Raw genomic sequence first — 20,470 nt, forward strand, 5'->3', positions numbered from 1 at the left:
ATTCCAATATGGCCGCCATATAGACATCTGGGCAAATGCAAACATTGATTTTCTGAATCCTTATACAATAACCTTTCCAAAAATGTATAGTTTTGCAAATCCCCAAAAAAATCCCACAAAAGTTGAAATCTAAACATAATGAACCTGACTATAGTGTTCATTCTTTTACAATCAAGAATATTGGCAGTAAAATTACTGCGACTGTCTGTAGAAGTTTTATTATCTTTAACAGTTTTTAAGCTTCACATGATCAGAAAGGAAAATAAAAATAGAGTGAATGTGGAGAGACGTGTCCAATTAGTTTTGTCTTTTTCCAGGTGGACTTTGGTTTCGCCAAGAAGATCGGTTTTTGTAAGAAGACGTGGACGTTCTGCGGGACGCCGGAATACGTTGCTCCAGAGATCATCCTCAACAAGGGTCATGACGTCTCAGCAGATTACTGGTCTCTGGGCATCCTGATGTATGAGCTGCTGACTGGCAGGTGAGGACACAAACAGTAGAATCCAGCAGAGTCAAAGTGCTGTTTCAGTGTCCCACAGAGTCTCTGTGTCTCCAGTCCCCCGTTTTCAGGTCCAGATCCAATGAAAACCTACAACATCATCCTGAGAGGCATCGACATGATCGAGTTCCCCAAGAAGATCACCAAGAACGCCGCCAACCTCATAAAGAAGCTCTGCAGGTAGGGGGCGCTGTGTGTCTGAGCAGCTCAGATTAACAGTAGGGTCAAAATTCATCGTTGTCATCTCCAAAATATTCTTTGAACGGTCTGTGTCCACAGAGATAATCCTTCAGAGAGACTGGGAAACCTGAAAAACGGAGTCAAAGACATCCAGAAGCACAAGTAAGTGAGCTGAGAGGGCGCTGACACTCACCTGTCTTTCAGTTTTTAGTTCAGTTTTTAGTTCACAGTGTAAACTAATCTGTCTCTCTCTGTGTTCAGGTGGTTTGAAGGTTTTAACTGGGAGGGTCTGAGGAAAGGAACTCTGACTCCGCCCATCACACCTGATGTGAGTTTAAATTAAATTTTGATGAACTCACGTTTGACCAATCAGCACACTGTAAATATACTGACACGTAACAAGAAAACATGTTGATATGGATAAAACTGTCTGGTAAAACAATTCTGAAAGCCAGTAAATGGGCCGTTGATCATGGTAGGTTGCGACTGAGGTTGCTAAGCAACCTTAACAAGCATAGTATCACAGCCTATTTACCTGAAATCCTGAGCGCAGAGCTGATCTTCCTCCAGGCGCTGCAGTAGTTTAAAGCAGTCGTTTCAGTCGTCGACCAAACCACCTCTAGACACTCGTTGTGTAGCGTTAGTAATGTTAGAGGTCTCGAGGACAAGGTTACTTGTAACAACGATCGTGCTCACATCAGTCAAGTTGTAAGTGAAAAATCACTTATCTCTGTTTTAAATAGATCATGTCCAACATGAGTTTCAATTTTCTGATGATACCTGCTGCCTGCATGTTCATCCAACCCTTTAATGCAGTCACTTTCCTCTATTTACAGTTCACGCAGCATATGGATTTTTCCCCTGCTACCCTCCATCTGAATTTTGCATGTCATAATAGTCATGATTGCAAACAAGCTATACAACAACCAAATAGTAGAGATAGATACTTCAGTATAAATTTTCTAGATGGCAAACTCTTGGAAGGTATATACATTTATATCACCCAACCCTACTGATGAGATATTAAACCTACCATGCAGAGTGTCTTCTGGTTTTTAAACAGTCAGATTAAAAAGGATTAAACTTGAAGGTGTTTGACTGTGTTGTTCTGTCCAGGTCTCCTCTCCGATTGACACCAGTAACTTCGACAGTTTTCCTGAAGACACTGATGAGCCGCCACCAGACGACAACTCCGGATGGGATTACGACTTTTAGTCCAGCTCGCACCCAAACCCAAATCCTGACTCCTTACAGCTGAAGGTGAGGTCCAAATCTGACAAGACGACGACGACTAACCAGGCTGAACAAAAGACGAACTTCATGTACCATTTGGAGGACGTTTTTCCCGGAGCACCTACTGTGACTTTGCCTGTGTTGTTCTGAAAGCATTGTTGGACCCTGTGGGAGTGAAACCTCCAATGTTTTGTAGCTACATGATGTCCTGAGGTGATTTAAGTATTGAGTGTGTTGAAGGCAGCTGATGGGAAAGGACTGCAGGCCTCTCACAGATCAAGGCAGTTCGCTCTAACTGGGGGAAACCCGAGCTGCCAGAACATCTGAGAGCTCGAAGATCAAGGCGAAGATCAGTTTCTCAGAGCAGTAAATAGGTTATAGAAGTCTTAGAGTAGCACATATGTGGTCAAAAGGCATGTTCTTGACTTTTACGACCTGAGAAAGTCATCCTCCAGATTTTAGAGAGCTGTCAGAACTCTTGAACGCCATCCACAAAAATGTGCCCATGGGTCAGAGAAGACCTTTTTGCAATGCCTAGAAGTGTTTCTTTGAATCTGGAACAACTCTGATTATTTGGCTACAGCCGAACTTTGGGTATGTTCATCCATCATATTGTTGTAAGACACTTATTTACCAAGTCTTCAAGAGCAGTAAATCAGTCCTAAAAATCTATGTGGTTCTCCCTCTCAGCGAAAGAGTGCAAGCATGTTCTTAGCTTTCATGACCTGGGAAAATCATCCCAGCTCATCAAATTTTAAAGAACTGTCACAGCTCTGGAATGTAATCGCTTCATAAACACAATGCCGAGGAGTGACTCAGAGATCTACGAACCCAGAACAACACAAATTCCCTGTTTGGCTGCAGCTGAACTTTGGGTATCTTCACCCATTAGCAGTTGGTCACACAGCATGGCCTTGCTATATGTCCCATTTTCTGCTGCAACACTTAGAGATAACTTGGACGTTAGTTAGTGATGACCGCCGGAAACCTGCTGCTTGAACCCATCATTGAAGCCACCAGAGGCTGAAGCTGATGAATCTTGAGGGTGTCAAGGGAATTTTTGTCACAAAGTGCTTCCCAGAGAAAAATACAAGGCTGGAATATCAAACCTGCAAAGTGGGCATGGTACATATCCTTAAATAAATTTGTGTTTAATCAACTGGACATACAGCAAACCTGAGGCAGGGTGTTGTACCAGTGACATGCTGGTTGGTTTCTGGGACTCTTGGCAGAATAAGTTGGGGAAACATTTATGGGGCTTTGTGGCATGGCTGAAAACAAGTGAGAACAAACTCACATCAGTTGACAGCTTCAAATTATCCCTTCAGATACCTCCTAATGACATCAAAGACATCATGGTCCTGTTTTTTGCAGCCACTGGAAAGCCTCCTGTCAAGTGTCCTTGATCACTGGTTGACACTTGACCTTTGACCCCTTCAACAGAGATTATACTTATACCACTGCCTGTCCTGTGATGTCTGCTGTTTGGGTTTTGGGGATCTGGAGGCTGTTCTGGAAGTTCTTAGGGGCCATTCTGACCCTTTGAACCAAAGATGGCTCTCTGAAAGTGGGCTGGAGGAACAACAGTCGCAGGATGACTTTGTGGTCCAAGGGACAAACACAAACCACAGGAGGAAAGACTTAAAGACTGAACAGGCAAACTCGCAGTCACCATGATGCCTTCACTTCTCATTTCATTTGCGGGAACTTAAAATCCAAAGACTGAAAAACAAAATGTTTTGGGTGTAGCAGCTGTGGTCCTTCTCCGTGGATGACGGGGAGGCGATGCGAACATTTCGTCCTTTAAACTTTCCTTTTTATCATTCTTGATGGTGTGAATCTTTGGATCATAGCATGAGAACAGATATTTTGTACATATTTCCAAGACTTCCTACATATTTTTGCACGCAGCCACAAACCCTCCGTTTACACAGACACATGCACGACTTGATTGAAATTCTTATTGGCTGTTTGTTTCAAGGTGTTTCAAAGTTGAACATGTTTTAGGATCGGTCCTATTTCGTGTATAAGGCTTATGATGTACTTGCTTTTTCATAACATGGTTTCAGAAGACCTCTGAATCACCATTTAAACAGGTTGGGTGTTGTGCTCACTGATGGCCATTTCACCAGTTGTAAAGGAAAAAACAAACAAGCCAATCAGAGCTTTGTGGTCAGTATTTAGAATAAGGACACCATGTTCCTGTGCCACAGTGAGAAAAGTAGCCACAAAAATGGTGGATAAGATGTTTGTAAGTAAATCTACAGAAATAACAACTCTTAAATCATTGACAGAACAATATCACCAAGGTCCATTTAGTGGGAGTTTTCAATTGTATCACACAATTTTCATTCGCTGATTGAGTTTTCCAAGTTTTGTCAAGGAACTTTCAATTGACAGTGCTAAAAAAGTCAACAAGTCCCTGTGCAAACTATCTGCTGATGAAAATCATGTGATACTGAAAGCTTCACAACAGCTACTGAATGGACCTGATTGTTCTGTATAGACTTTCCAACTTCAGCAATGAACTTTCAACCTCCAACCCTTAAATCAGCGTATTTCTTTGATCAGCACAACGAATGCTGATGATGTGAAGATTCAAAAATTTTTGCCCCGATCAGTAAGTGCGTGTTTTAGCAGCCTGGTGTGTTGATTTTTTTTTGTAACGGTTTTCAATAAGAGCGAAGCATTGTGGTTGCTGCTTTGCATTGCTGAGCACCTTGTATTTTTCATCTTTATACACCTTGCATTTTTGCAGGAGCACCCTGAACGCTTTGAGTAGAATCAAATTCATCTCAGAGCAGAAAACACCAAACATCATTGGTGTTTTTCCCCGTTGTCCAATCAGATGAATTGAGAGGCAGGCCTTCTATGGTGGTGATAAAAACAAGTTAGCGGAGCACCGTACATGGTTTGTGTTAAGATAACCTTAGCTCCCTTTCAACATTGTGCTAGCAAGCTGCGAGATATATCTGAACACATTGTTGCCTCACCTACTTTGTAAAGTTTTACTAACCATAACTTGGCCGAACGATTGACAGCAGATTATCAAACTGTCTCTGACTCCTCCTGAAATAAGCCTTGATCTGACCATTATCCAGGCAAAGCTCCCAGACCAGCTGGTGGTACTTCCTGTGATTTCTCCTCTCTCTGACGGTCTTTGTACCCATACAGATCTCCATTTTCCTGTAACCAACATACATACATATGCCTGTCCATTTTTATGCATTTTTAAGGTACCTAGTTTGCCTCACAGCAAAATAGAGGTTAGGCAAAGTACATACTTCACTTGTTGTGAATGAAATGAAAAAAAGATGCAGCAAGCTGCAAAACGCACAGTCTGATCAGGTCCTAAAGATCACGGCCAGATCATCCCAGGACAATACCAGAGTATCTTCCTGTAGAACTTAAGATTGTAAACATAAACAATCGCATGAACTCATAAACTCTCAGAGTTTAGTTCTGAGAGTGCTCAGAGCACAGCCGTTACTCCTTCGCTTTGAAAGGGGCCAGTTGAGGTAGTTCGGGCATCTGATCAGGATCCTCCTGGTTGCCTTACGTTAGCGGTGTTCTGGGCACGTCCCACTGGTAGGAGGCCCCGGGGCAGACCCAGAACACATTGGGAATGCCTCGGGATCCTCCAGGAGGAGCTGGAAAGCGACACTTGGGAGCCTCTGGAGTACTTTGCTCAGCCTGCTGCCCCCGTGACCCAACCTCGGATAAGTGGTTGAAAATAGAATGAAAAAAACAAACAAAAAAACATGGTGGGACTCGAGAAAGTCACCATACTACTAAAAAGACATTGCAAGATACACGAACTGGGTTAAAAGCAAATATACAAAACAGAACAGACCGTCATACTCACAGTAAATCCACTTAGAGATGTTGAGTTAAAGTGGACGTGAAGTCTTATATGAAGTTTGTATTCTTCCACAAACAAAGAGTTTAACCACAAAAGAGTTTAATCTATTTATTTTGTTTTGTACTCATATCGTGTGGCCTTCTGTAAAAGCAGCTGATAGTTGTCTCACTTTGGTACGAAGCCTTTGTATTTCGCAGTCTGAAACTGTCGTGATATTTTTGTAAACTGAGCAGCGATGTGACGTCTGTGAGCTCTGCATGAAAATATTGGAAATGTTCCGTTTTCACCACTAGAGGGCAGAATACAGTCAGACACAGAGTCCTGCATGGGTCCATTTTTGAAAACCCGCACCCGCTCATACCAATAAAGCTCAGTACCAGAACCGACCCTTTTACCCGTCATATGTCTAATGCAAAGTTGCACCCGTTAATAAAAGTCCCACGACCCAACCCGCATTTGTGATTAAACCCACCCAGGCTCCAGTCCCTCACATTAAGCTTGGCTCTCCGTTCTTGAATTCCAAATCCAGCGGAGGAGACGTCTCTTTCACTGGATGGTGAAAACATTCAATCACTGCCAGGTTAGGAAACATTCTAGCGTGCTCCTTCCACCACCAGCAAACCTCCAAAGGATCCTCCTTGGGTGTCTTGAACTCCATGTAGGCTGCCACCTCATCCTCGGGCTGCAAAGTTTCATGGCTGGAGTCCTCCACGTCTGTGACCAATGTGACCACGGGGTCAAAGGTTACACTTGTGCCACTGGCTTTCAAAATAAAAGGAACTGCAGCTTGATAAAAGTGATTTAGATCACCTTTTAGGACCGACGTCTTGATGACATCATGTTATTACCTGGAGGTGCAGCTGCCTCTCCCCCACAGGGCTGTAGGCTACATAGGAGTCTTACAATGTGTTTGTCTTGTTGTGTTATTGGAGCCAGAATAGAAGGAGTCATGGCTCAAAACCAGCCGCCACTGCCCGTCAGCAAAAACAACTATGGTTAAATGTGATAAGACCAAAGGACTGGACGGAGGCCATCATCAAAAATGTTCACATGTGCAGCGCACACTTCATATCAGGTTAGGGAAAAAGTATTTCCTGTTGTAGGGATGAATAAGGTTATGTGTATTATGGGTTATCATGTCCACCTCATCAGAAACTGGGGAGGGATTAAGAGGAATATTGGAGAATTGTTTTGCCTCCAGCTAAGCCCCGCCCACCAAAAAACGTCATACTGTTTACTAACAGTACAAGGTTCTATCCTGCACCTCTTTTCATTTGTTTTATTCTTAAAAATAACAATATTTTGGTTCTCACCCGCTGCCCCCGTCAGCTTTTTGCGGGTCACCTGTCGGAAACCCGACCCCGTGCAGGACTCTGATCAGACGCACCAACAAACCAGGCAGCGCTGGGCTTTAAAGGGACAGTTCAACATTTTAGGAGATACAGTTTCTTCTCTTTGTTTCAGACAGTGAGATGTTCAGATACATAACACGTGGTTAGCCTAGCTTAGCATAAAGACTGGGAACTGGGGGAACAGCTAGCATGGTTGCCAGGAACTATTTCTTGTTGGGAAGCCAGTGAGGGATTTTGTCCTTGTTCCTGGTTTCTCTCTACAATCTGATTCTTAGTAGTCTCTCAAAGTTTAAAAACACTCCTATGAACACCCTTAAAGTTCAGCGATGAACCTTAATGGCATTAGTTTAATATGTGCAAAAACAGAAATGTTCTAAAATAATAAATAATATTTATGTTCCCACCACGGACTGACAGACCAGACTGCCTGGTTGATTTAAATGCTGGGCTGTAAACAATAAAAAACACAATTAGAACAAACAGTGATTTTTAAAAAATGTGTTTGGACCAGAATATTTATGTTCATATCATTTCTTTGTGATATTTTGTGGTTGTGAGATGAGCTTGAGTATCACGGATTTATTTGTATATACTGGGAATATAGTATTTTATGACGTGTCAGCTGTTTGTAGATGATGATTATTATTATTATTATTATTATTGTTATTGTTACAGTGGCTGCCATGGTAGCTGAAGAAATGTTCTGACTCTCGCTCTGTCTCTCAGTTCAAAAAAGCTTTATGGGCATGACTGTTAAAAACAAATCTAAATCAATTTTGCCAAAGCATTTGATCTGTTTGAAAAATAAAAGCTGGGAAAAAAAATGGGGTTTGTTTTTCATGTCATTGGAGACACACTGTTGTGTGACAGACAGGTACGGTTGTTTCTGTGTCATCATTCATATTTAAAGACATTTTTAAGTTTTGGTTGCATGTCGCTTTTCAAACATAAACATTTAAAATCACTATTTGACTAAATTATTTCATTTTCATATGTCGAGACAAATAATTTCATAACCAACTACAAGATAAAATCAATGTCCTGGTGATGTAGTTTAAGTCAGTGATGGAGCAAGTTTTCAGATCCTCTGAAAATACTCCATTACAACTTCATTTTACATGAAAAGCAGGCCCAACAAATTATTCAATTATTATTAAAATCTAATAGTATCAAAAGTAAGAGTACTCATGATGCAGACTGACCCCTGTTGGAGTTATAGTGTTATATTATTGGATCATTTTTACTGATTAACATAGAGGTACTTGTAATTAAGTCAAAGGCAAGGGAGCTTTATTTGTACAGCACATTTCATACACCCAGGACATTTCAAAGAGCTTTACAGAGCAATAAAACATAAAACATAATAAAGGATACAGATTTACAATGACAGAGTAAAGAGGAAAAAATATATAAAAGATAAAATTAATTACTACAACCCTACAAACTCATTTACCTGATGATTTTTACAAGTGCTCAGCCAGGATTCCAACCACCAACCTCCTGCACCGAGCAGCGAAATGAAGACCTTTCATTGTGGCTTTTATTTTGAAAGACATCCCCGGATGTTGGTTTAGTTAAGTTTATTTGCACATGCATGTGTAAAAAAGACAACAAAAATGGCCTATGGAGATACCTCCCCTATGAAATATTAATATTATAAATAAAAGGTAAAAACTGATGTACCAATTACAAAAAAAAATGTATACATGCCAATTCCAAATAAATCACTTAAGAGTCTTTGTAAATTAAAGTCCTTTTCCAATGTTTTTTGAGTAACGATAATGTAACACGTAAAGTTTCCTGTCCCTGCAGCCTGCTGTTGACATGAACATGACATCTTTTTTAAACAGGAACAGGCCCCCAGGAAGTGCACTGCGCTCTGAAGCCAATTCTCACAGTGGCCAAACAGTGATACTGCAATGTCCAGGTCTGTCACCTGATCCCATTGGGCCCAAAAAAGACTTTTCTCCATAGACTTACATTGTCTATAAATCCGTGGGTTAATTTTTCTTTTTAAACATTAGATCCCCCGCGAAATGACTCGTTCCACTATCAGGATTTAATTAATTCAGTCCGATAACATTTGAAAAGTCTAAAAGAGCTGCAAGATTAAATTATTTTATCCCTATTCAAGTTAGCGGAGTGCTGAACTGGAAGTCAGCTGCTTGGGTATGCTCAGCTGTGGTTGGCGGCCACAAGTCTCCAGTGTACCTGCTCTATCGGCCCAGTGATGCAGAACCAGCGCCAAGCATCCGGGTACTTGACCTATGGCTAAGCCACGCCCCCTCCACTCACTTGGACAAAATATCAACATTCAGTGACCGGCGCTATGGCAGGTGTCACAGTACACGACATTTCGCAGGAAGCAATTGATGATTTTTGGGGACATAACGATCAGATGTCATTGAGAAGTAACCAAAAGGGCCTAAACTACGCATTGGAGGGATATATTCATCATTTTATTGTTGAGAAGGTCGATGAAAAGCTTAAATTACAAGACAAAATTTACAGGTCACAGTGTACACTTGTGAACCGCATCTGGTTGCCGTCACCATCAAAGACAACAAGTTAAAGTGCCACTGAAGTTAAGGTTTTTGGCTCAGAATATGAGAAAAGGATAACGGCCTTTTTACCATCTTTACCAAGAGTGTCTCTCCGTTAGTTTGGTGCTACAGTATTTACACTGAATCATTCAGCATAACGTTTGCCAACCTTTGTTATCTCTGCCATTACAGATAAGTTAATGAAGCTAAGCTCCAGAAGTTAACGTTAGCTTAACTAGAGCCCTTTGGACAACAGCTAACAATGATGTACGATCACCAAAGTACAAAACTAGAACAAAATAGGCTAATGAACTCCCAGCAAACAAGGTGACATGATGAACAACGCAGCTAGGAGCTAACGTTAGGCTAACTTTAGCTAACGTTAGCTAGAGATGTTAAAGATAACTTTATATTTCTTTCCAGCAAAGTGACAATATGTTGCCTCAAACACAATGTTGACTTACCTTAGAACAGATGTAGACATCATTGTTAATCTTATTCACGTTGAGTTGATGTTGTGGTCTAACGTTACCACACAACTTTATCCAAAGGAGACACTTTTCTCGGTTGAGATGTGGTTTAAAGTGTAAAAAATACACCTGGTCGCCCAGCCTCTCAGGATACCTTGTGTCAGAGTTGCATGTACCCCATGCACACCGTTTGACCATTTTTAAACTTCAAATCTCAGAAAAAGCTCATAAAACCGAACAAAACTGACTTTCTGTAATGCATTTCAATGGACGTCCAGGCAGAGAATGTCCCAGTGTATGGGAATGGCTATACGCACTGTGATTGGCTCATCGTGTTTGAGGGCGGGGCTTAGCCAGTAAAATAAAGTTTTTTGGCTTCATGCACCACCGAGCAACTCTAATAGGAATGAACAGGGGACCTCCTCCAATGCTGTATCCAGGTCTCCTCATACATCCATGTACAGAAACCACCATGTTAGCTCTATTAGTCAGTATAGATGTAGCTAGCTAGATTTACATTGTGCTCAGGCGGGACTCGAACCCTCAACCTTCTGTAGCGAACAGACCAAAGACAGGAGACGAGTTTACCGTGACTTTTATCTTGAAAGGCATTGCCGGAAAATGTGTTTATTATTCCCGCTCACTTTACCATCTGAGCCGCTCACCCTGGGCTGCACAGTCCTGCTCGGAGCTGGTGTCCGGATCAGCAGAACTCCGTTCAAAAAACAAGCAAATTAACAATGCGACTCTAATTACCGACCAAATGTAGGGATGACATTAAATTCATGTCATTTCTGAATCTGTCCGAGCCTTTCCTGTAATTCGGCAATCACATAACTCGCCAAAGAGCACGTGTTAAAGTATTACTTTAATTCTATCCAGGTATTCAGGCCGCTCTCAGCAGACACCACAGGGTTGCTCATTGACATGAATTAGACAGAAAGGAAATGCAGTCTGGTTAGAGTTAAATTCTCCTTAAAATACACCAATTTGACACAACACTGTGTTTTTACAGCTGCCGTGGTGTCTCAGCTCTTCATCTCACACAACTTCATCTGACTTTTTCATCAGTTTGTGGGTTTTTGTTCAGTTTTTCATGGATAGATGAATCTTGTTCTTGTTGTTTCATCTTGTTTCACCTGATCTTGATCACCAAAACACAAATATCACTAAAATCAAATAATAATAATAAAAATCATATTTTTATGAAAAGTGAGAACGCTTCATGATTGTGCGTGTCATCCTTGCGCCAGGGGCCATGCTAATCTTCTCTGTATCATTCCCAGTTTAGTACATGTGTTACAAATCGTAACACACTGAGCAGGTGACTCCTGTCTCCTACATGAAGTGGGTCAGTCCATGTGGAGTCTGAGCCAGGGTTTCAGCTCAGAGAGACTCTGACAGGACATGAAGGTTTTAAAAGACAGAACAGAGCACCAGAGTGAAGCCTGACAGCTGATGAACAAATGTGTTGCATATACTACTGGACTCAGTGACCCCTCCACCCTCTCTCTGACCCAGGTCCTGGTTCTGGGTCCTGGTCCAGAGCTGAGAGGGATTGTGGGACTTCTTTGCAGAGCTGCTGTTACGTCAGGAGTTGCAAGGCGAGGAGAAAATCTTACCCTATCTTATCTGGGGGGAGACAATATACACAAACACATGAAACAAGAAATATAAAAAACACAGTCCTTAAATAACCAAATTAGGAAAAAGAACAGAAATAAACAAAACAAAAGAAGATTTTTTTTTTATGAAAAGATTAAATTATTTTCATAAAATTGTTGATATCACAAAAACAGAAGATTTTCTCTTTATAAATATTTATATCTGTCTTATAATAATCTACCCTGAACGTCACACACACGTTTTCCTGAAGACAGGAAGTGAAACCAAACTTCCTTTTGCTTTCAGATTAACTTGTAGTTCCGCAGACTGACCGCCAGGTGTCAGTGTGTGACCGTTGCGTGCAGGGAAGAGATGGCGCTGCTGCACGTGAGTGTTGATTTGACTAAAAACTTCAATATTTCTAATAAATATATTGAAGTGTTTCAAGTAACTTTGTTAAAGAAGAATTAATCTCCAAAACAACAGCTCCCTGTAGTATGTAGATGTTTAACAGCAACTGTTTAACCCGGTTTACACTTAACATTCTGACAACGTTGTTTTGCTTTTCAGCAAATTTTCAAACTTTGTCAGAATGTAAAACTGACTTTTTCTAAATCCAGAGGTTGTACTGAGTAATTCGGCACACATGCCGTACACAATAGGCAGCACTAAATCTGATTAAACTTACATATTTTCCGTTTGGCTTTGCTGTCATGCATTTAACGTTACTGTGAAAGAGTCTCAGACTAATTGAAAATCTAAGTTATTTTAAAAAAGATGTCTTGTTTAAATGTTTATTTCTGTGCCGAATTTATCCAAAGACTGAAATGCTTAGGAAAATTTCAAAAAGCTGTTTTTGAAAGATGTTTTAGTTGCCCATAAAGAAGGTATACGGAAATTCACATGATATCTAAAGGGAGTCTGGCGTGTCGTTCCCCAAACTGCAGCCACAGGCAGACCCTGCTTACATAATATCGCCGATGCAGTGACTGAATAAAGTCCAGTACAAACGGAATAAATAAATAAGTGTAAATTTTTTTAAATACAAATCAAAAGCAAGAATTAAGCTCCAAAACAGCAGCTCTATTATATGCAGAGACTTAACAGACAATGTTAAACCTTAAATTTCCGATAATTTAAAGTTCTTTTGCTGTTCGGCAAATTTCCAAACTTTGTCAGCATGTCAAACAGACTTTTTCTAAATCTAGATGTTGTACTGAGTAATTCGGCACACATACCGTACACAATAGGCAGCAGTAAATTTAATTAAACTTACATATTTCCTCTGCTTGGCTTGTTGGCCATGCACCTGACATGTAATAAACTGCCAGCGGACAACGCAAACTTTAAAAATGTGAGTTATTTGTTTAAAAGATGTCTTTCTCTGAGGATCATTTGTATGCCGATTTAAATCAAATACCTAAATGGTTCGGGAAATATGTCAAAGTCATTGTAGAAAGACAATAATTAGTCTCCAATAGACAATTGTACATTAATTGACATGATTTCTAAAAGGAGTCTGGTGAGGCAATCCCCAAACCGCTGCCAAAAGCAGATCCTGCTTTAGTTATGACGTCAATTTAACAATATTTTGCTTTTAGGTAAATCTTAACGATTCTTCATAACAGCTTTGGGCTTTTTTGAAAATCTAGGAGTTATACTGAGAATTTCGGCTCACATTAAATACACCTGAAGCAGCCGTAAATACACTCAACTCATTTTCTGTTTAGCCTGGCTCATCCATCCAGTGAACCATTAAACTACCGATGATTTGGAAACCCAGATTAAAGTTTTGTTTTGTTTTTGTATTTTATGGATGTCCATTTTATTGTAGGCTATTATTATTTATTAATTTAGTGTAAAAAACGTCCCTGTAAACACTGTTTAGTTTTACCTGCATTACTGTTGAGTGTTTGGTGACATGACAGTTAAAGCCTGATTTGATTTGCTCCAGTGCAGCTCTAAAAAACACCCAGTCTGTAACAGGTGGACAGGTGTCCCTTTGCTCATTGTTACTTCCTGTCAACGTTACAGATCAGAAGTACAGAGAGTTGTTGACTAGGGATGATACACCGTCTCATCGTGGTCACTTCCTGTGAACCAGCTTATTTTTACTACGATGCAGAACAGAGCGTTGACAGTAGCTGTGGTGAATCTTAAGTCTGAACTGGGTTTAACATCTCTGGAGAGTTTTTCCTTCTCTGAATGGAGGGTTTTAGTTTTGCTGAAGTAGCTTGAGACATTATTGAGCACTTGACACAGAAACTGTGGATCTGTGTGTCTGTGAGTTGTCGGTCTGGTTGAACACATCGTGCAGCGTTTTGTTCTCCTTGTACAAGACAAATCCTTCATACTAATGAAAATCTATTAGTAGAGAAAGTTTCCACGACCTCAAAGCACCAAAGACCATTCAGACATGTGGAGTCGTCCTTTCACACCTCTGACTGAACCACATCAAACCCTGTGGCAGCTGATGAAAAACATATTTTCTCATATGTTTGACACTAATTTTCCTGTCTGTACAAACAGTTCCTACACACACAGTGGATGTTAATGGGTGTAGCTGCCTCCTCCTCCTCCTACTCCCTTTTTTATGAATGAGACACACACACACACACACACAGTGATGTCAGCAACAAGCCCATCCCCCACTGATGCGGGAAAAACCTCACGATCAGGAAGAGAGAGGCATCCTCATATTTCCCATATGTCTCTCTTCCTCTCTCAGAGCGGGAGTCGGGTGAGCAAACGTCACCTCCCCTCCTCCCCCACCCCTCCATCCTCCCTCCATCCTCCCTCCCTCACCAGCCTGAGGATGAGTAATCCAAAGAGAGAGAGAGGGGAGGGGGATACCAGCATAGCATCAGCATCATCATCATCATCATCAGTGAACGTGCAGGACGTGGGGATGAAAATTCAAAACCTCTCAGCTCAGTCATGTCCTCCTAATTCCTGGACTGTCACATGCTGCATACAACAGGAGAAAGAAAGGATGAGGTGAATTCGTACAGCACGTTCTGCAGGCACTGGCACTGGCTAATCACTGGAGAGACGAGAACCAGAGAAAAGACCAAAGGAATAGAAAGGATTTTTGGACTGCTCACTTGCATGTGGAGCGTCACAGACTAATCTCTGGAAGAGCTGGACAAGAGGGGAGGCACCGTGGCTTGTTTCAGTGGATGATACCTGACTATTTCATGGATAGGTGATTAATTGTCTCATCTTTTGGACTGTGGGGACAGACTACATCCTGAATAGCAAGCCTCCCCTTTCACTATCTATCCTAACAAACTGGCTATTCAGAAAATCTGTCCTACTCCTCCTCATGTGGTGTGTCAGAGGCTGGGATCTGGCTAATATCTGGACTCACTGATTCAGAGCACCATCGACACACTAACTGGACTACCTTCTGTATTACAGCCTCCTCCTGCGACCAGGTTAATCTCTGGATCAACGTGTCTGGCATGTTCTGCTTCTGCCTGCAGAGTTCCCTGCTGAAGCTTCAGGCGCTGGAGGTGGAGGGGGGCCCCTCGCTGGGTCCGTCCCCAGAGGAGAGCCCCCCTGCCCTGGGCAGCAAGGAGCAGAAGAGCCCCTGTGGGTCAGTGGAGCTTGGAGGGAAAGATGGGAAGACGCTGGCTCTCTGCCACAGCGTCCCCGCTGATGAAAACAGCCCCCCAGGTACATACACCTGTCTGTCTGTCTGCCTGTCTGTTTGTCCAATAATTCTGTCTTCTAGACCCTGAAACAAAACATCTATGACTTTAACAAAGCAGCCCTGACTGTCAGCGGTGTGGTCACTATGAAGTGTGACTGAAGGTAGTAGTAGAAATACTACTACTGGTAGTAAGTTAATAGTTCAGTGTCCCACCACTCGGTCACATCAGTGTACCATTTCCAGTCGTTGGGACGTACTACTGCAGGTAAAAACAGTTTCTAGATTTCCGTATTTAAAGAACAATTCTTTGCACTTGTGTTCCTCATGAACTCAAATATGTTTTCATTCACAAACATATGTGTCATGAGTCGTGCAGATTACATGTTATCTGAGATAAAAAGCTGCGGATTCGCACACTGACATGTTCTCGTCATCCTGCACAGTAAATACACTCCATATGGTACAGAAACATGATCACCGGTGTTTCTGGTGAGACTGCTTATTCTGCACAGCACGCCACCAGCCGAGCTCCACGTCTGTGTGTGTGCTGCTATTTATAGTACGGCAAGAAGTAAAACACTCTGCAGCACATGAGACACACTCACTGACTGCCTGCTTTTACTCAGGTCTCCTTCATCACTGTGGTTGTTTTTCATATATGTGTATATGTACACGTGTGTGTGTGTGTGTTTGTGTGTGTGTGTGTGTACACATATATAGTGTTGGTCCTTGAGGTGATTGTAGAAGAGTTTGAGGTGGCAATATAGTAGTGGTTTTGGTGAGCCTTTGGGACGTTCTAGAGAGCATTAAGGTTGTTTTTGGGATCATTAAGGTTGTTCTAGGGATCACTGAGGGTGTTCTAGGGATCATTGAGGGTGCTCTAGGGATCACTGAGGGTGATCTAGGATCACTGAGGGTGTTCTAGGGATCATTGAGGGTGCTCTAGGGATCATTGAGGGTGTTCTAGGGATCATTGAGGGTGCTCTAGGGATCACTGAGGGTGTTCTAGGGATCATTGAGGGTGATGTAGGGATCATTGAGGGTGCTCTAGGGATCACTGAGGGTGTTCTAGGGATCATTGAGGGTGATCTAGGGATCATTGAGGGTGCTCTAGGGATCACTGAGGGTGCTCTAGGGATCATTGAGGGTGTTCTAGGGATCATTGAGGGTGCTCTAGGGATCACTGAGGGTGTTCTAGGGATCATTGAGGGTGATGTAGGGATCATTGAGGGTGCTCTAGGGATCACTGAGGGTGTTCTAGGGATCATTAAGGGTGATCTAGGGATCATTGAGGGTGTTCTAGGGATCATTGAGGGTGTTCTAGGGATCATTGAGGGTGCTCTAGGGATCACTGAGGATGATCTAGGGATCATTGAGGGTGTTCTAGGGATCATTGAGGGTGATCTAGGGATCATTGAGGGTGCTCTAGAGGTCCTTTTGGTGCTTCTGCTTGTCAATGATGAGGTTGTGGTGATATTTTGAGTAGGTTTTAGGAGTCCCTGAGAACTTTCTAGAAGTGATGGTTCTAGTCAGCGAGGATGTTCTTGGAGTAATTGTGGTGGTTATAGAGACCTTTAGGGTTGTTCTAGTGGCCATTGAGGAGGTTGTAGAGGACAGTTAGGTGGTGCTAGTGGTCTGTGAGGAGGTTCTACTGGTCCTTTAGGTGGTTCTTGAGATCCTTAAGGTGGGGACATTGTAGGGATCCTTTAGGTGGTTCTAGTCAACTAGAGTGTTCATAAGCCCATTGAGGTGGTTTTAGTGATCCTTAAAGTTGTTCTGGTGATCACTGAGGAGATTGTAGAGGACCTTCAGGTGGTTCTAGTGGTTGCTGATGATGTTCTAGGGATCCTTTTAGGTGGTCAGTGAGAGGGTTTTTGAACTCATTGGGGTGGATGCAGAGGTCAATGCAGAGGTTCTACTGGTCCTTTCAGTGGCTCTAGAGATCACTGAGGAACTTCTATGGATTTTTGAGGGAGTTCTTGTCAAATAGGTGGTTCTAGAGATCCTTAAGTTTGTTAGTGATCACAAACCAGGTTGCAGAGGACCCTCAGGTGGTTCTAGTGGTAAATGAGGAGGTTCTAGTTCTCCCATGTGTGGTTCTAGTCAATAATGAGGTTCTTGAGCTCATTGAGGTGGTTCTAGAGATCCTTAAAGTTGTTAGAGTTTTCACGGATCAGGTTGCAGGGGACCTTCAGGTGGTTCTAGTGGTCAATGAGGAGGTTGTACTGGTCCTTTGAGGTGGTTGTAGAGGTCCCATAGGTGGTTCTAGTCTGTAAAGAGGTTCTTGAGCTTATTAGCTCACTAGAACAACTTGTTCTAGTGATTGCTGAGGAGGTTATAGAGGACCCTTTAGATGGTTATAGTAGTCACTGAGGATGGTTTAGAGATCATTTAGGTGGTTCTAGTCAATGAGAGGTTTTTTGAGCTCATCTAGATTTAGAGATCCGTGAAGTTGTTTCAGTGATCACTGAGGAGGTTGTAGAGGACCCTCTGGTGGTTCTGCTGGTCAATGAGGAGCTTCTACTGGTCGTTTAGGTGGGTCTAGAGGTCACTGAGGAAGTTCTAAGGATTGTTGAGGGAGTTCTAGTTAATTGGGAGGTTCTTAAGGTCAGTGAAGTGGTTCTAGAGATCCTTAAGGTTGCTCTGTTGATCACTGAGGAGGTTGTAGAAGATCTTGAGATCGTTCTAGTGGACAATGAAGAGGTTGTGTTGGTCGTTCAGCTGATTCTTGAGGCCCATGAGGTTGTTCTTGTCACTGAAGAGATTCTTGAGATAATTGAGGTGGTTCTAGAGATCCTTAAGGTAATTCTTTAAAATGTGTTTTTATTGGAGAAGTTCACTGTTGACAAATGTTTACATATTGCATATAAATGCTAAATCCTTAAAGTGTTACCTAAATCTGATTACACACTGCGTGTCTCTTTAGAGCTGCTGACAGTAGTGACCAGACCTCCACAGTCTCCCAGACATCAGCCGTTTACCACCATCCACCCTGGCCAGCAGCCCCTGACCCCCGATGGAGTTCTGCCCCCCAGCCCTCACCACTCCCCCTACTCCCCGCAGAGGAGCAGCCCTGGAGGTGAGGGGGGAGGAGGGGGAGGCGAGGGAGGATGTGGGGCTCTCCTCCAGCTCCTGGCGGGTGGCCCCAGCCCTCTGCCCTCCCCCCGCTGCTCCAGCCTCAGCCACAGCCTGAGGTTCAACTCCGACCCCGACACCGCACCGTCACCGCCCTGCAGCCAGCAGTACATACAGTGAGTCTGTCCGCACTGACCGGTCTCATGTGTATTTTAATGCCATGTTTAGCCTTTACAATTAGCACCAATATTCAAGTGTCCACATACTTTTGGCCGTGTACTGTATTTTAAGCCCGTCTAAGAGGATGGTGGAGGTTTAGCAAAGTTCCAGGTTATCAAACATGTTTTTCGTGTTTTAAATGATTCAGAAGCTTTTATGTTCCTTGTTTTTGAGCGACGGAGGACCGATTTCTATTTGAGGAAACATTTTAAAGAAAATCCGACGATTTGTCTCAGTTCAGCTCCACAAACATCCTGTTACATGATGGTATTAAAGTATTTTAAATAGAGAGAGCAGCTCCATCTGTCTGTCTGCATCTCATATAATCCATCCAGTTCTTCTTCCTCCATCATCATGTCTCGATAACACTGATGTGATTCTAAACTGTTTGTGTTTGTGTCCAGGTGTCGGGGTCGGGACCGGGCCGAGGGCTCGGAGGACCTGGAGTGTCCCTCCTCCATCCCGTTCCTCACCAGACAGATTCAGATGCTGAAGAAGAAGGTCCGCAGGTTTGAGGATCAGTTTGAGCAGGAGATGAACTACAAGGTAAACACAGCAGGGACCAGGACTCCATAATCCATAATCTAACCCAGGATCCAGTGGGGTTCATAAAACAGATTACAAACTCAGAGCACAGTAACTACTAGAAGTTGATGCTTCAAGTTTTCAGGCTGGATGTCTGTCATCCTGTTCTGTAATAATAATGTTGATGGTGTGTGTCTCTGTTCCTCCCCTCAGCCGTCCCACAACGATAAATACTCCAACCCAGAGATGATCCGAGTGATGGGGGAACTGGCGAAGGCTCGCAAACAGCTCAAAGGTAAAACTGTCAGCTTGATGTGTTCATGTATTTGTTTCCAGATTAGTTAAAAAAGAAAACTAACATTGTTTGCTGATTGAATCCTCCACTCTTTAAAGCTTCAGAAGAACTTTAGGTCCAAGATTAACACAATATTTAATGTGTGACGGTGTGTCCTCTGCAGAGATGAGGCTCAGACAGTCGGTGTTTGAGTCGAAGGAGCCAGACGGTCCAGGAAACACCTGCAGGTAACACCCACACACCAACACACCCACTGCACATGGACTCAGTGTGGTCCTCAGGTCAGATCCATCAGTGTCAATGTGTCCTGCAGGTACGGCTCCGGCCAGCAGGGAGCGCCGGGCCACAAACCCACACTGGAGGAGACGGTGGAGTCTCTGTTCAGACGGCTGAGAGAGAAGAGACAGGCTCTGGGCCTGCCAGACAACATGAAGGTCACAGAATCCAAAATTCATCCTCACCACACTCATTTGTTCCTGCTTTGTTTTATTCTGCTTTGCTGCACTTATATGACTTCACACACTGAGGTCGATAACTGAGAGTTGTGAGTGCAGTATGTATTTACCCTCACCGACCACTTTATTAGGTACACCTTGCTAGTACCAGGTTGGACCCCTTTTTTAATTCTTGGTGTCACAGATTCAACAAGGTGCTGGAAACATTCCTCAGAGATTTTGGTCCATATTGACATGATGACATCACATTGAGAGTGAGATCTGGTGACTGTGGAGGCCATTGGAGTACAGTGAACTCATTGTCATGTTTGAGATGATGTGAGCTTTGTGACATGGTGCGTTATCCTGCTGGAAGTAGCCATCAGAAGATGGGTACACTGTGGTCATAAAGGGATGGACACGGTCAGCAACAATACTCAGGTAGGCTGTGGTGTTTAAACCATGCTCAGTTGGTACTAAGAAAATCTCCCCCACACCATTACACCACCAGCAGCAGCCTGAA

The 20,470-nt window shown here is 42.8% G+C and overlaps 2 protein-coding genes and 1 non-coding gene across 4 annotated transcripts in view; 2 read left to right on the forward strand and 1 right to left on the reverse strand.

The window, feature by feature from the left end:
- The window catches only part of prkg1b (protein kinase cGMP-dependent 1b), an 88,767-nt gene extending 86,187 nt beyond the window's left edge, over positions 1-2,580 (forward strand). For both annotated transcript variants that reach the window (XM_050059378.1, XM_050059377.1), the window contains 5 exons: positions 318-481; positions 557-679; positions 779-841; positions 941-1,007; positions 1,796-2,580. In XM_050059378.1, the coding sequence (XP_049915335.1) occupies positions 318-481; positions 557-679; positions 779-841; positions 941-1,007; positions 1,796-1,894 (516 nt within the window). In that variant the 3' untranslated portion in view covers positions 1,895-2,580. The remainder of the gene's footprint in view (positions 1-317; positions 482-556; positions 680-778; positions 842-940; positions 1,008-1,795) is intronic.
- Positions 2,581-11,346: 8,766 nt separating this feature from the next.
- Positions 11,347-11,454, reverse strand: LOC126400360 (U6 spliceosomal RNA). Its single transcript, XR_007570967.1, has one exon. It is a non-coding gene; the product is annotated as a U6 spliceosomal RNA (small nuclear RNA).
- A 3,182-nt stretch (positions 11,455-14,636) lies between these two features.
- Positions 14,637-20,470, forward strand: part of fam13c (family with sequence similarity 13 member C) — a 14,593-nt gene continuing 8,759 nt past the window's right edge. The window contains exons 1-6 of the mRNA XM_050059408.1: positions 14,637-15,422; positions 18,326-18,650; positions 19,098-19,239; positions 19,432-19,513; positions 19,677-19,740; positions 19,827-19,947. Of these exons, the coding sequence (XP_049915365.1) occupies positions 15,209-15,422; positions 18,326-18,650; positions 19,098-19,239; positions 19,432-19,513; positions 19,677-19,740; positions 19,827-19,947 (948 nt within the window). The 5' untranslated portion in view covers positions 14,637-15,208. The remainder of the gene's footprint in view (positions 15,423-18,325; positions 18,651-19,097; positions 19,240-19,431; positions 19,514-19,676; positions 19,741-19,826; positions 19,948-20,470) is intronic.

This window comes from Epinephelus moara, chromosome 13 (genome assembly GCF_006386435.1).
Source record: "Epinephelus moara isolate mb chromosome 13, YSFRI_EMoa_1.0, whole genome shotgun sequence".
Classification (NCBI taxonomy): Eukaryota; Metazoa; Chordata; class Actinopteri; order Perciformes; family Serranidae; genus Epinephelus; species Epinephelus moara.